At 44.8% G+C, this 16,085-nt stretch overlaps 1 protein-coding gene and 1 long non-coding RNA gene across 4 annotated transcripts in view; one reads left to right on the top strand and one right to left on the bottom strand.

The window, feature by feature from the left end:
- PRKCH (protein kinase C eta) overlaps positions 1 to 9,028 on the bottom strand; it is a 334,858-nt gene extending 325,830 nt beyond the window's left edge. Inside the window, exon 1 of one of the 2 annotated variants that reach the window (XM_004055266.5) lies at positions 8,057 to 9,028. In XM_004055266.5, the coding sequence (XP_004055314.1) occupies positions 8,057 to 8,419 (363 nt within the window). In that variant the 5' untranslated portion in view covers positions 8,420 to 9,028. The remainder of the gene's footprint in view (positions 1 to 8,056) is intronic. The other variant, XM_055361793.2, reaches the window with a different exon arrangement.
- Positions 7,667 to 16,085, top strand: part of LOC109023266 (uncharacterized) — a 28,255-nt gene continuing 19,836 nt past the window's right edge. The window contains exon 1 of one of the 2 annotated variants that reach the window (XR_002002661.4): positions 7,667 to 7,986. This is a non-coding gene — a long non-coding RNA (uncharacterized lncRNA). The remainder of the gene's footprint in view (positions 7,987 to 16,085) is intronic. The other variant, XR_008671444.2, reaches the window with a different exon arrangement.

Below are 16,085 nucleotides of genomic sequence, written 5' to 3'. Positions count from 1 at the left end.
GCAACAGTAATGATTTGGCTGGAACTTTGGTTCCCACATTCAGAAAACAAAGGCTTGAGCTATAGTGTCACAAAATTTAAAATGTCCCAGGTCCAAGCAAGTAATGAGTCAAGAGAGTTGGCTTCATAACAGGGAGTGGAGGGGTCTGCGGCAAACTGGAGCACCACAGCACTAAATGCCTTCAGTTTCAATGTTAAAAACATCTGTGCCAAATGAATAGACCTACAGGCTGTCTGCAGGCCTAAGAGCTATCAGGCTTTTTGTTGTTGTTCTGAATTAGATGATCATCCTGCTTCAACATCTATGATTATTTTATGATCTATACAAAACTTAAGGTATTTGATGGTTCAAATATAGTGTTCCTACTTTCTGCCTTTGTGGAGTCAAAAGTTCTTTTGCAGGTCATCTGTTCACAAGCATGGAAACAGTTCCCTCCCAAACTTTCCAAAGATGGAAACATTTCTGTGGGTCAGGAACATTTACCTTTCAAAAGGGCATCTGCGATGTCCCTCTGGGAAACATTATCAGGTCAGAAGTTCCTTTTCTTCTTTTGAGCAAAGACTGTTCACAGTCATTTAACTGAAGCAGGCTGTGGCTCTCTATGCTGGGTCCTTAAAAGTCAGCTCTTTGTTTTTCCTCCAGGAAGATGTTCCCCACCTCCCCAAACCAGGGGCTTACCTGCCTGTAAGTACTTCTGTAATTCCCTAGTTGCTTTTGTTTGCTTTTTATCCCAATCTCCCTCCCCCTTGGAATTACAAGCCCTACGAAAGAATGGGTCATGTGTGTCCTGTCCACTTGACTTTACAGGATAGAGCACAATGCCTGGTACTTAGTACATGCTCAGTGGTGGCTGGATGCTCACCTAGGGCTTGGCATTTCAAATAGAAACATGTAATAGTCTGTCAGAGTCACTACTACAAGAGCCAAGTGGATGAATCTTAGTCAATCATTCAAACAACTACACCCTGAACTCCCTGTGACCAGTGTCACACACTTCCATTAGAGGCCAATCCATTCATACGTCCGTTCTTTCAGGTTGGAGGAGACAGCGGCAAAAGAGATCTCAGGATACTGAGGGAACACTAGGAGGAGGACCAAACCCAGACTGGCACATCAGGGACAGTTGTCTGGGTAATTAATGTCCATAATGAGACCTGAAGCACAAGGAAGAATTAGCAAAGCGAAGTGTTCCTCCTTTTGAGGAACTGAAAGATGCTCATTGTAATTTGGGGAAATGTAAGAGAAAAGGCTCAAGAGGAACACAGGGTACAGATCATGGAGAACATCCTATACCACTTTAAAGACTCTGGACTTTGGCTGGGTGCAGTGACTCATGCCTGCATCCCAGCACTTTGGGAGGCTAAGGCGGGCGGATCACCTGAAGTCAGGAGTTTGAGACCAGCCTGGCCAACATGGCAAAACCCTGCCTCTACCAAAAATATAAAAATTAGCCAGGCGTGGTGGTGTGTGCCTGTAATCCCAGCTACTGAGAGGCTGAGGCAGGAGAATCGCTTGAACCTGGGAGGCGGAGGTTGAAGTGGGCCGAGATCGTGCCACTGTACTCCAGCCTGGGCAACAGAGAGAGATTCTGTCTCAAAAAAAAAAAAAAAAAAAAAAAAAAGACTCAGGAGTTTATCTAAGAGCAGTGGAGAACCACAGAGGAGTTTTAAGTAAAGAAATGACTATTGGTTTGGCAATTGAGAAAGACTATTTTGGATACAGTAATGATAAGAGTGGAAAACAATGGACAGGGATTGAGTTTCCACTTAGGTCTCATTTTTATCACATTCTAATAAAGTGGAGCTAAGAAGTCAACACAAAAGGGGAACACAATCTAGTTGACTGTTTTTTCAGCTTTTTTTTTTTTTTGAGACAGGGTTTTGCTCTGTCATTTAAGCTAGAGTACAGTGACATGATCATGGCTCACTGCAGCCTCAACCTCCCAGGCTCAAGTGATCCTCCCACCTCAGCTTCTCAAGTAGCTGGGACTAGAGGCATGTGCTACTGTGCCTGGCTAATTTTATTTTTTTGTGGAGATGGGGTCTCACTATTTTACTTAGGCTGGTCTCAAACTCCTGGACCCAAGGGATCCTATTGCCTTGGCCTCCCAAAGTGCTGGGATTACAGACACAAGCCATAGCACCTGGCCCCAGTTGCTTTATTAAATAAAAAAGGACTACCAAAAATCTCAGGCACCTCTATTATTCTACGCAAATGCTACTCTTCTCATAAAAATGCACCACACTTTTACCATCACCACTAATCACCATTCTTAACACTTACTAGATACCAAAACTTCACTAAGAGTTGCATAAGATAAAATGATTCACGTTCCACCCACCAACCTCATTTCTCTCCAAGGCTGAGGCACAACCTTTTAAATGCTGATGTCTTGCTTCTGCCCTGACTTTAACATTTTGGGCGTGAAAATTATAAGTGAAAAACGTTATAACGTATTACAAGTTTTAAAATCATAGTCTTTTAAAATGACGTAAGAGCAGGGAATTTTCCATACACAAGGTTTTCAATCCATTACCATATTCAAAGAATATAGCAGTCAGGCCCAGTCTTTCAAGCACATATTGGTATGTCATTGATTGATTTAACAGAGGAATACTGTTCATCCAGTAACTCCTCAACTATTTTCATTTATTTCTTTTAGAAAGATGGAAAGATGCTCCCAAAGTACTTACACTTTACTTGTCCCCCAATCACATAAAATTTCGTTTAACAAATATTTAATGTTTACTACATATGAGACATTGTCCCAGGGTTAGGACAGTGAATAAGAGAGGTGAGTCCCTGCTCTCCAGCCATTTGTAATCTAAAGGAGGAAAGTATAATAAGCAAATTCATTAACAAAATGATCTCAGAGAGCAATGAGTGCAACGAAAGACAACAAGATAATAATATGACCAGGAAAATGCTCTCCAAAGGGGAAAATATCTGAGCCACAACCTGTTTGTGATGAGAAGCAGCCGGTCCCACTGTAGCAAAATTCTTCTTACAACAAAAATGAAGACGCTACATAGCCAATACAATTCACATACACTGAAATAAAACTCCCTCAAGATTCTAAAATATGTTTTTCCTCTTAAACACTGTGGGTTGATCAGTCAGTGTTAGACATTCCTTCCAATTGGCTCAGAAAAAAATCAATCATGAGAATAAACAACTGCACTACAAAGTACAAAAGAGAATGAACCACTAGATAGAAAATCTGGAAGAATTTTGATGGTATAAATTCAGACACCTGGATCCAGGAAGGAAGGGAAAAGATATTCCATGATTGTCCAGTAGTAATGTGGCTGCTTCACCTGACAGGACTGATTACAAAACAGGTACCTCACTGAGAAATTGAGAGAAAGTGGCCCTCCAGGGCTGCAGAGAACACAATGTCTTCAGGAGGGCTGAACCAGGAAAACAGCCTGGGATCCTGCCAAGCCAGTCCTTCCTTCCTGAGGGGGCGCCAAGGTCTTTCCATGACGCAGCCTCCAGCTCCTCCTGCCTCCCCACGTCCCCAGCACTCTGCATTAAGCATTAGATGCTGGTCCCCATTTAGAAGGTCAGCAAATCAAAAGCAAGTACACGAAAGAAGAAAATAGAGTTTAAACAGAGGCAATTCTTCAGATTTTGGAAGCCAGAGAAATTATGCAAAATAAACATGTTCTAGAAGCAGCAGAAAAAAACTGACAGTGATAATTTAGAAAATGAGACCGTGTCCAAAAATCAGAAACTAATTTGTTTTATTGTGATTTCATTTTTTCTACGCTCCCACTCTCATAAATATTTTCTGCACTAAAGAGGAAATGTAGTTTTCAAGAGTCAGACTTGGCTCAGCTGAAATTCTGTCATTTATTAGCATCTTACTTAACACCTTCAGTAAAATATGGATAAGTCCTGATTGGTTTTTTTCCCCACAGCTTTATTCAGGTATAATTGTCATATAGTAACATGCACATACTTAAAGTGAACTATTTAATAAGCTTTGACATATGTATATAACTGTGAAACCATTGCCACAATCAGAATAACACAAATATTCATCTCCCCTAAAAGTTTCTGCCTCCTTTGTAATCCACCTCCCTCACCTCCACTCTCCATTTTTAGGCACCCACTGATCTGCTTCCTGTCACTATAGACTCCTTTCCATTTCTAGAATTTTGCATAAATGAAACCGTACTTTTTTGTCTAGCTTCTTTCACTCAGCATAATTATTCTGAGATTCATTCCTGTTGTTACATGTGTAATAGTTCCTCTTTTTTATTGCTGAGTAACATTCCATTGTATGGATAAACCACAATTGTTTAAACATTCATCTGTTGACATTTGAGTTGTTTCCACTTTGGGGGTTATTACAAATAAAGATGCTATGAACACTCGTGGACAAGCCTTTGTATGAATGATTTCATGTCTTTTAGTAAATACTAAACAGTAAGTTATATAGTAGGCATATGTTTGATAGTTTAAGAAACTGCCAAACTATTTTCCAACATGATTTACCATTTTACATTCCTCACCATAGCATATGAGAGTTCCAGGTGCTCCACTTCCTCACCAACACTTGGTATGGTCAGTCTTATTAATTTTAACCTTTCTAGTGGGAACATACTGAGATCTCATTTTGGTTTTAATTTGCATTTCCTTAATGACTCATGATTTTGAGCATCTTTTAATGTGCTATTTGGCATGAAGGTGAGTGCCTATTGAAATATTTGACAAGTTACAAGTCATTTGTTGGATTTTAAATTAGGTATTTTTCTCATTATTATTGTGCTGTTAGAGTTCTTTTATATATTCATGTTACACATCTTTCATTTACGTGTTGCAGTTATTTTCCCCCATTTGTGGCTTGGGTTTTTATTTTCTTAAACATTCTCTGGGAAGCAATAGTTTTTCATTTTGATAAAGTCCAACTTACTGATTTTTTTATAGTTGGTGCATTTTGTACGCTATCTAAAAAATTTTTGCTGAACCCAAGGTCACTACAATTTTGTTTTCTTATAGAAGTTTCACAGTTAAACTCTTACATTTAGGTCTATAATCCATTTTGAATTAATGTCTTTGTAGGATGTGAGGTAAGTGTCAAGGCTCATACTACTGTATGTGGCTATCCAGTTGTTCAATCACCATTAGTTGAAAAGATTACCATTTCCCCCACTGAGTTGCCTTCTTGGCAGCTTTATCAGAAATCAGTGGATCATATATGTGTGGATCTATTTCTAGACTCTCTTCTATTCATTCCACTGATCTGTATGACTCTCTTTATTCCAATACCACATTATCTTGATTACGGTCGTGTTACAGTTAGCCTTGAAATCAGATACTGTAAGTCCCCCAACTTGTTCTTTTTCAAAACTATTCTTAGACTGGTCTCAGTACTTTACATTTCCATATAAATTTTAAAGTCAGTCTGTCAATTTCTACAACAAACTTAGATTTTGCCTGAGATTATACTGAATCTATTGAATACTTTGGGAAGAATTGAGATCTTAACCATATTGAATCCTCTCATCCATAACCTACAGCTAAGAGCTTCTCTGGATCTAGCAAAAACTAAGTCACTAGGTTTTGGGGGTTTTTTGAACCTGCAACTTCAATAGTTTTTTTTTAAGTCAGTAATCTGTAGTTCCACTTGCAACCATAAATTTATTATGGAGTAAATTCAATTATTCCACATGTAACTCTCTGAATAAACTACACGTCAATTTAAAATACTAAAGATAAATAAGTATTTCTTTAATCCTGAACTTCAAAAGCACCTTTGGGCCAGATGCAGTGGCTCACACCTGTAATCCCAGCACTTTGGGAGGTTGAAGTGGGAGGATGGCTTGAGGCCACAAGTTCAAGACCAGCCTGGTCAACAAGGTAGCAAGACCCCATCTCTATTTTTTTAAAGCATTTTTGAACCTATAAAGGATAATTTTTTTTAAAAGCATGCATTCCATATATTTCCAAATTTTTTTAACAAGATTTTCTTTAAAAAGAAAAGAAACAACACTCTGCCCATCCTATGTACCATATCCTTACAGTTCTGAAATACACAAAACCTTTTTAAAAAAAACAAAAAAATCTGCCTTCTGATGCATGCAAATGCATGAAAAACCGTTGGTTTCAAGGTCATTTAAATGCTGACCCTCCCTACCAACCAAACACTCAACGTTTTCCAAAACACCACCAGTGGGTTATATTAAACATCTAAGTGTAATTATTTCAGACCATTATAAATATCGATATCTGATTTACATTGAATATTCATCCAGTGGAACAATAAGCAGCTCTGTACATGCCACCTAGTCAGATAACGTGGATCTTCCTACACTTATGACACCAAGAAGTCCTCTTTTGGTCTTCATGTAGGCCGCAGGTTCTCCACCTTGACTGCATACTGGAATCACCTGGTGAGCCTAAAAGTACGGATGATGGGGTCCCACAGCCAGAGATTCCTATCTAGAATCTTTAAAAGTGGGGATTTTTTAAAGGTCCCTGGGTGATTCAAGTGGGCAGATTATGGTTGAGAAGGAGGAGTCTAGGCTATCTCCAGGAAGAGATGCTTCTCATGGCTATTGGCCAATCTGCACCACCATAATTCAGAACCTAGTTCCTCTAGAGCTTTGCCCAACCTAACTCCTAATCAGACACTAATAGAACTCAACAATTCCATCTGGATGCCTACACTCACTTCTATTTCATTTCCAGAAATTCACAGGATAAATGTAAATATCTAACTGTATTTTAGCAATTCCTCTCTAGTCCCCACTTCTAAGTACCACAAAGTAAATTAGGCTGAAGGGAAATTAACTCAATATAATTTGACGATTAAGGTTAGTCATTATGGTTTTTGTACTTCTATTTAAAAGAAAGGAATAGCTCCACAAGCCATCTTTAATTTTAGAAAATATACGGTAAAATTACTAATTCCACAAAGTATAAAATAAATACCTAAATGAGTCTTCATCACCGTCCATCTGATTTCACCACTTGTAAATTTCAAACATTTTCAATACTGATATTGGGTTCAAAACTGACTCCCTCCAGAACTTAAACTATTAAACTCCTGAGAGTCTTCAAATGACGTACTCCACTTTGCCAAACCAGACTACTTTATTATAATTATCATTCCATCATCTCAAAGTGGGAACGATGACACCTGCATCACAAAGACAGTGTGAGGATTAGGCAGTAAAAGCATGTTAGCACCGTGTAGAGTGCTCTAGAAGTTTTAATTGATTTACAGCAGAAATTATGCCTCATGGGAACTATGTGAAAAGCAGAGGCAAGTGGAAAGCTGCGGGTAGCTACACGTCAATACCCAGGAACACAGGCCGGTGATGGGGGGAGGGAAGACAGTTAACAACCTCCTGAGGAGTCCTTACAGTCTCTTCTCAGACCCATAGCAGCAGAAACCCACACTGCAGGACTCCCACCTCGGACTGACTAAGTTACTTGCAAGTATATGTAAATCTCATCCCCTTGGAAAAATGCTAAATAATAAAACTGCCAACGTGCAGACCCAGGCGCTCATTTCCCTGCCAGTGTAGCTCATGTACCTCTGGGATGTGCAAGCCGAAACACGTGTGCACGTCTGAGCGGCTGAACCAACATGTATCCATAAACATTATGAATAATACTCGCGAGAATGTACGGCTTTCTCCTAAGTAGCGCTTGAAGCACTTTACCCAAATCAAGTCCCTTTCGTATCACTCCTTCCCTGCCTTTCCTACGTATCACTCGCGTGCTGAAAGTTGGAGCTCCTTACCCAAAGACTGGGCGGAAAGGGTGACTGCCCTGGACCCCTGCCCGACTTCCCGTTAGGCCAAGCCGCTGTCCTGAAAGGGGATCGTGTCCAGGCCGGCTTCCTGGAGACACACCTGCGCCTGCACACACCCACCGCGGTCGCGTCACCAGTGCCGCGGCCACCTGGACGAAGACCAAAGTCTGGAGGGAATTCCCTCAGCCACAAAGCGATGGGAAAGCGGGACCCGGGTGAGTTTTGAAAAACCTAAGGGGAACGGGGGTTGGGTGGACACAAAGGGAAGGGGTCACCGCTACTCACCCAACCCTCGAAGGTGTCCGAGGCGCCGGTCGTGCGCAGCAGCTCCTGGAACTGCAGGGTGCAGTTGGCCACGAAGTGGTCGTAGCCCAGGGGCGTCTCGTGGAAGACGGCCAACTCGAGGTGGCCGCCGTCGGTGACGTTAGCGCAAAACTCCTCGTTGTACGTGGGTTTGTTGGTCTTCTGCTTGGTGCTGGTCTGGCCCACGCGCACCTGGTCCACGCTTACCGTCAGATAGGGGTCCAGCAGCTGGTGGCCCTTCTTGAAGAGCGAGTGGCGCAGGGACCAGCGGGTGGGCTGCAGCCCCACTGCCTCACCGATGCGGACCCTCAAATAGCCATTGAACTTCATGGTGCCAGACGACATGCCGGCGCCGCTGCCCCGGCCCCGGGGGGCCGCGCTGGTTCGCAGCGGGAGAACCGGGAGTCCCGTCTCAGGCCAGCCCTCGGGACAGCTGCAGGAGTCGAGGCAGCCCTGGGGAAAGGCAGCGCCCAAGCGCCCCTCGACTGGCCATTCTGCCTCCTCCGTGGGACTTTTCCCTCCCCTCCTTCCCTCCCTCCCGAGGTGGAAAGGAGGGGAGCCCGCCGCCGAGCCCTCAGCGGGCCGGGGAAGCCCGACCGTCCCTTCCAAGCGCGCGGCGCCTCCCGGGGACTCGCGCAGGACTCGCCCCTTCTCCAGGGCCGGGCAGCTCCTCTCCCTGGAGAGCCGGAGCTACCCGTCCGGTGAGCCCCAGCCGCAAGCGTCTCTTCCCCCGCCTCCTCTTGCTTCTCCTCCTGCCCCCGCCTCCGAAGGCTCACGCTCTCCCCCACTCGGCGAGCTTCAAACCAGGAAGCAGCTGCCGCCGCCGCATCCCCAGCGAGAACCTCACACCGCCAGGTTCCAAGTTCACAGAACCCCCGCGTCCGCTCCCGCGCCTTCCGGACCCCAGGGGCGTGGCCCACGGTCCGCGGCCCGGCCCTGCGGTGGGTGGATCCCCGCGCAAGCCCCCGGGAGGCCAGTGCCCGCTTGCGCCGCCCTGCGCGCCCTCCTTGTAGCGCTGGGTCTGGCCGTGCGCTGCGGGTTAGGGGCCACCCCGGGCGCAGGCCAAAAAGGAAAGGGTTCGTGGCCCAGCCCAAGCAAACACCTGAGGCGTGGTAGACTGACCTGGGGAGCGATGGAAGGTTGGGAGGACGCAGAGGAAGGCGCTCCAGCCAGGAACCCGCGCGGCGAGGAGTCGCCCGCCCCCTCTCTCCCAACCTCCCCGGTGGGCTGGTGACCCTGCAGGGCCATCCCCAAGAGGCCCTGGCCGGAGGCGGGGGCACGGCGGGGAGGTTCTTTTTCCTAATATTTACAGGGATGGCTCATCCCGGGGTCAGCTCGAATGCATCCTGTTTGTGCGCCTTTCCTGCAGAGGCTAATTACACAGTTGTGTGTATGTGTGTGTTTTAATAGGGCAGTAGTAATGATGGAAATCCTGTTCGCCTCCTTCCTCGGAAGGTGTGCCTTGTTGCACAAAGAGCAGGAAAGGTCGGTTCTTCTGGAGACAGACATGGCCAAGAGGTAATAAGTCTCTTCCTCTGCGGGTGGTTCCTGGTCCACCCAGCCCTACGCGGCAAGGGCAGAAAATGTTCACACACACAGGCTGTCCCCAACACACACGCGGAAGAAATTGCCTCTTCTAGGAACACTCCAGGTTGTTGTATTTGCAGTCAGAGTGGGCAGCCTTCTGATGCTTCCCACCCCGTGGCCCCTGCAGATTTTGTCTCCGGGGAGGACCTTTTAGCCTACGCTGCTATGCCGCAAAGCTTGCTCCCTGAGGGCCAGCCACAACCAATTTGTTTCCCAAAAAGCCTAGGCCACTTTTTGTTGTTGTTGTTTTTGTTGTTGTTTTTGAGACGGAGTTTCGCTTTTGTTGACCAGGCTGGAGTGCAATGGCGCCATCTCGGCTCACCGCAACCTCCGCCTCCCAGGTTCAAGCGATTCACCTGCCCCAGCCTCCCGAGTAGCTGGAATTACAGGCATGCGCCACCACGCCCGGCTAATTTTGTATTTTTAGTAGAGACAGGGTTTCTCCATGTTGGTCAGGCTGGTCTCGAGCTCCCGACCTCAAGTGATTCGCCTGCCTCGGCCTCCCAAAGTGCTGAGATTACAGGCGTGAGCCACAGCACCCAGCCAAGCCTAGGCCACTCTTAAGATACTTGATTACATTCTGTCTTGCTACACTGGTTCCCTCGGAGCAGATTCGGCTTTCTTTCATTCCTTTCTTTCTTCCTTCCCTCCTTTCTTTCTCTTATGTTTTAGAGACTGGGTTTTGCTTTGTCATCCAGGCTGGAATACAGCGGTGTGATCATGGCTCACCATAACCTCCAGCTCCCAGGCTCAAGTGATCGTCCAGCCCCTGCCTCCTAAAGTGTTAAGATTACAGGCATGAGCCCCTGTGCCTGGCCCCAGGTTCATCTTTCTAGCCCCTACTCCTCTAAGGCCCTGTTCAGAACTTTCTAATTGAGTAGGTTCTCAACGATTTCACATGAGTGCAAGGAGGCCTGACCCGTAATAACAGCACTATACAGAATGAAAACAAGTAAGGACAATGGGCCAGGGGGGAGCGGGCCTGTCTTGAAAACACCAAAGCTTCCTTAGAGAACAAGGCAGGGATGCAACGCATCACTCTAATGACATCTTAGCTTTAGGCAGGGCTTGTAAAGCCTGCTCCCAAACGTCCGGGGGCTCCTGTTTGGCCTTAGTGCTCCAGGGGAAGATGTCGCATCTACCCTGTGGGTCAGCTCTGTCACCCTCTCCTCCAAACAACTGAACTCTAGCTTTAAGAGCCACTGAAGGATTTGCTCCTGTTGGACTTTGGGCTAAAAGAAACAGTCCCCATACAGAATCATGGGGTGTAGACTTTAATTTTTTTTTTAATTTTAAAAAGAAAATAGTCCCCAAATGGTAGGTGGCCACACAGCTGTCCTGGGACTGGGATATGATGATACCAGACACTCCATCTTCACCCTATCAGTACCTATCAGGATTGGCAATGGTGACAGAGCAGTGGGTCAGACAGCCATGGTGACTGCCCTCCTGGGGCTTACAGTCCCACAAGGAGGAAAAACAACAAATAGAAGAGGGTGCAGTGAAGGAAAAGCCCACGGTGCCAAGGGGTGATGTATTATAACTGGATGGGTGGTCAGGGAAGGGTTCCTTGAAAAAGCAAATAGCAGGGAGATCAGCTCATTCAGAGCTCCCGAGGAGACAGATGGGTTGGCCTGTTTGGGAACCAAAAGCACCCTACGTGGCTGGAGCTGAGGAAGGTGAGGGGAGAGTGGCTGAAATGAGCTTGCAAAGGTGGTCACACTGACCAGACTGGTAGATCATAGGAAAGCCTTGAACATTATCTATGGGCCACTGGACGCCTCTGAAGGCTGTTAAGCAGAGCCAGGGTAAGATGAGGATTTGTGTTTTAAAATACCTCTCTGGGGACAGGCAAGGTGGCTCACACCTATAAACCCAACACTTTGGGAGGCTGAGGCAGGAGTACTGCTTGAGCCCAGGAGTTCAAGACCAGCCTTGGCAACATGGCAAGACTGTCTCTACAAACAATAAAAACTAAAAAAATTAGCTGGATGTGGTGGCATGTGCCTGTAGTCCCATTTTATTTTTTTAGTAAAATAAAATATCTCTCTGGGGGGTGGATTGGAAGAAACAGCACAAGTGTGGGGAGACCAGTTTATGAAGCTGTTGCCAAAGTCCAGAGGTGAGAAGATGGTGGCCAGGACTCAGGTGGTAGTGATGGAGATGAAGATAAATAGATGAATTCAAGAAGTGTTTCACAAGTAGAACTGACAAGTCTTGATGACAGATTGAAGGGAATGAGGAAGAGGACAGTATCAAGGATGACTTGCAGAATCTGGCTTGAGCCAACTATGTGGACTAGGGAGCTATTAGGGAGTTAAGAAACGGCATGAGACAAGGTGCGGTGGCTCATGCCTGTAATCCCAGCACTTTGGGAGGACAAGGTGGGGGGATGGCTTAAGCCCAGGAGTTTGAGACCACCCTGCGTGACATAGGGAGACTCTCATCTCTACAAAAAAAAAAAAAAAACTTTTTAAAACTAGCCAGGGCACGTGCCTGTGTTAGCAGGGGAAGCCAAAGTAGGAGGATCACTTGAGCCTAGAGACCAGCCTGGGCAACAAAGTGAGGACTAGTTTCTACAAAAAAATATAAAAATTAGCCAGGCGTGGTGGCAGGTTCCTGTAGTCTCAGCTACTCAGATGCTGAGGCAGGAGGATCACTTGAGCCTGGGAGGTTGAGACTGTAGTGACCTATGATCATGCTACTGCACTCCAGCCTGGGTGACAGAGTGAGATCCTGTCTCAAAAAAAGAAAGAAACATGGCAAGAGGAGATTGGGGCAGGGATAACGAGTTGGGGGTGGGAGGGGAGGATGAAGAGCTCAATTCAAAACTTATCAAGTTTGATATATCTTGATACATTTAAGCAGAAATCTGAAGTGGGGAATTGGCTATGTGGTTGTGACACTCAGAGGGGCAGTCTCTTAGCTAAAGACAAATTTGGGAGCCATTGGTATACAGATAGTAATTTAAGCTAGAATAGTGGATCAGACTCTTTATGGGAAGATAGGAAGAGAATGCAACTTGAGAGGAGGACCCAGGACAGAGCCCTCCAGCAACTCCAACATTTATAGGTGGAGGAGAAGCAGGCAAGTGGGATGACAAGCAGTAGCCAGGGAGGTAAGAGAAAAGCAGTAGCCCGGAAGATGTGGTGTCCAGGTATTATGGAAACCAACCAAAAAGTTTTCAAGCAGGGAGGAATTGTCTGCTAGGTCAAATGATGTCAAGAGATTTAGTAGGCAAGGACTAAAGAACGCCACATGGGCTTGGCACCGTGGCTCACGCCTGTAGTCCCAACACTTTGGGAGGTTGAGGCAAGAGGATCACTTGAGCCCAGGAGTTCGAGACCAGCCTGGGTAACAAAGTGAGACCCTGTCTCTACAAAATATAAAAATAAATTAAAAAAGAATGGCATGTGGAGTTGGCATGGACAGGTCCTTAGTAATCTTTCAACAGTTTCAGTAGGGGGTTGTGAGTGGAAGCCTCTTAGGGTAGGTTGAGGTGAAAAGGGTGTGAGAGAGTGAATGTAGGCACCCTTTCAAGAAGTTTGGCTGGGATGGGAAGGAGAGTGAGAGCTGAGGAAGAAGATGGAATCACTAGAAGAAGGGCTTGTTTAGAATGGGTAAGCAACACCAAGGAGAGAGATCATAGGGTTCTGAGACTGCAGGAGGGAATGACACCCAAGACATGGCAAAAGCATGGGCCTTAGTTAAAAAGAAACACCTGTGTTGTGGCTCTCAGCCTGCCGCCCAAAATTGCCTGATTGAAGTCACACGTTTGACGTGAAGTATTTAAACCCCAAAAGGCTACAGGCAAAATGCAGGCTACCATGGTAATTGTCAAGCTACCCTCTCACCGTCTGGCTCAAGCACTTTTTCTCTCCTTCCTTCCCCTCTCATCACCTGTTGGTTTTGCTCCCCTCTCCCTGTTCCTCATTTTCTCTTCCTGCAACTGGCTCCCTAAATACAGCCAGGGAAGATGGTCATCAACAGCCCCAACTTCCTACATTCCCAGCTTAACAGCCCCAGCAGAATGAGGATCTTTGCTATCAGCATCTCAAAATTAATCTCCAGGAAAACTCTAATTGTCTCCAGCCTATGTTATGTGACATAAGGTCAGGTAGGGAGCAGCACACAGTACAAGGTCTCTGTAAGAAGGAACTGTCTGCCAATACCAACTTCTCCTATGTAACAACTTTTATCCAGAGCTGGCCCTGACCCTGAAAGCAGGGGAGCAAGGGGTTCCCTTTCTCTACACATCCCACGCTGATCACTAATGGATTGTATGTGATACAATATAGCAACTATTGCAATATAGATATATCTGTATTATAGGTCCTTTTATAGACTAGAGGGTTTTATTCCATGATCACTATTACTGTTTCTTGTCTTAGTCACACTATAACTTTAGACTTCTCTGTATATAATTCCTAGTACATTATCAAAATGCTTTTTAAATTGATTGGTTGCTTGATTGAATCACTGTCATTTTTCTAATTTCTTAAGGAACATTTCACACAACTCCCATTCCATTTAATAGAATTAGAGAATTTAGAGAATAACACAGCCAGCTCAAATGTGACCCCATGTTACTATAAAATGGCACAGGCTTTGAGGGGCAGTTTGACAGTGTACATCAGAAGTTTCAAAGTAAAATGAGTTCTATGCCTGAAGAACCAGTTCAGCCATATTGGAATGGCTGAGTATATTATAGAATATTAATGGAATATTATGTAATTACTAAAATTATATATGATAAACAACATAGAAAAAAACAGTAAATAGGCTGGGCGCAGTGGCTCACACCTGTAATCCCAGAACTTTGGGAGGCCGAGGCAGGTGGATCACCTGAGGTCAGGAGTTCGAGACCAGCCTGACCAACATGATGAAACCCCATCTCTACTAAAAATTCAAAAATTAGCTGGGCGTGGTGGTATGTCCTTGTAATCCCAGCTACCCAGGAGGCTGAGGCAGGAAAGTAGCTGGAACCCAGGAGGCAAGAGCTGCAGTGAGCCAAGATCACGCCATTGCACTCCAGCCTGGGTGACAGAGCGACTCCGTCTCAAAAAAAAAAAAAAAAAAAAAATCCAGTAAATAACATTTGAAAACTAGAGTAAGAAATATAAATATGCTAAGAAGTACAAAAAATATGTATACAAAAGGATAAAGAAAACAATGCAACACAGGTAAATGAAAACAATTTTTAGAGCATTGTACAAATAAATGTACTTACTTTAAAGGACTCTGAAGATAAAATAATTAACATAAGGCATTTGATACCTTGCCAGGCACATGGTACACTTCAGCTGTTACCTTGGCTTCTGTATTATAATTTCCTGAGCATCCACCAGCCAACAAAGCACTTGACAAACATTATTCATTTGATCCTCATGACAACCAAATGAAATGTTATTATGTCTATTTCACAAATAAGGAAACCGAGAGTTGAAGGGTTAAGTGAATTGGATCACATAGCTAATACATGGTAGAGCTGAGATTTGACAAATTTTTGGAAAAATAAATGCCTAAACTCCATCCCAGCATGATTCTAACAGATAGTAGGATTGAAAACTACCGCTACTACACAGAGTACAAAGGGGAAGACTGAGACTCTCAGCAAGCAGGAGACAGTGGTTTGCAGGGCAGGGGTCCTAGAAGTGCCTGTCTATATCCATTTCTGAGTAGGCAAAGATACATCTAAATAAGTGGGGCCATAATGTCCTCCTCATGGGACAAAAAGAACAGAAAATGTAAGATACTTCAAAGATATAGTAACATTTCTCAGAATGAAAGAAAAACACTGGTCTCATATTGAAAATGATGCAGCATATTGGGCAGAATGAGTAAAGAACGACCCACAACTAGAAATATCACTGGGAAGCTTCCAGACTTCATGATGGATAAAGGAAAGATCTTCAATGACTTGGAGGAAGAAACAGAGACAAAGTCAGGGCGGGGTGGCATGGGGGGATGAGATCAGAGAGTGAGGACTTCAGCTAGCCAAAGGGTCCTGACGGCCAGTCTGTTAGGGTGTCAGTGGATGCACAGCTCATGATGAGAGAGAGAATAAAGGGAAGGAAACCCAAAGGGGAAGGGTCCTAAGAGGGCAAGCAGATCCAGGAGACAGGGAGAGCTTCACGCCCTTCCTCAGGTTTCCCCAAAAGAAGAGCCTTCAATGACTATTTGCCTCAAAAGTCCACTTAAGTAAGACAGATTCCAGGGATTGAGATCAGAACAGAAAAGCACAAATAAAAGTAATCCTCCCATAAAAAGCAGTCAAGTTAGTAACACTTTGTACTGACAACTGCCCAGACAGCCTGGTGATCAAGAGCAACGACTTCATAAAACATTTCTGCCACTGTTTTCTAACAGGAAAATCGAGTGAGGTTAAATATTTTATGTATGTAAACAAAACAAATACAAATCT

The sequence above is a fragment of the Gorilla gorilla genome, chromosome 15 (assembly GCF_029281585.2).
Source record: "Gorilla gorilla gorilla isolate KB3781 chromosome 15, NHGRI_mGorGor1-v2.1_pri, whole genome shotgun sequence".
Classification (NCBI taxonomy): domain Eukaryota; kingdom Metazoa; phylum Chordata; class Mammalia; order Primates; family Hominidae; genus Gorilla; species Gorilla gorilla.
This window is presented reverse-complemented; position numbering and strand designations above follow the sequence as displayed.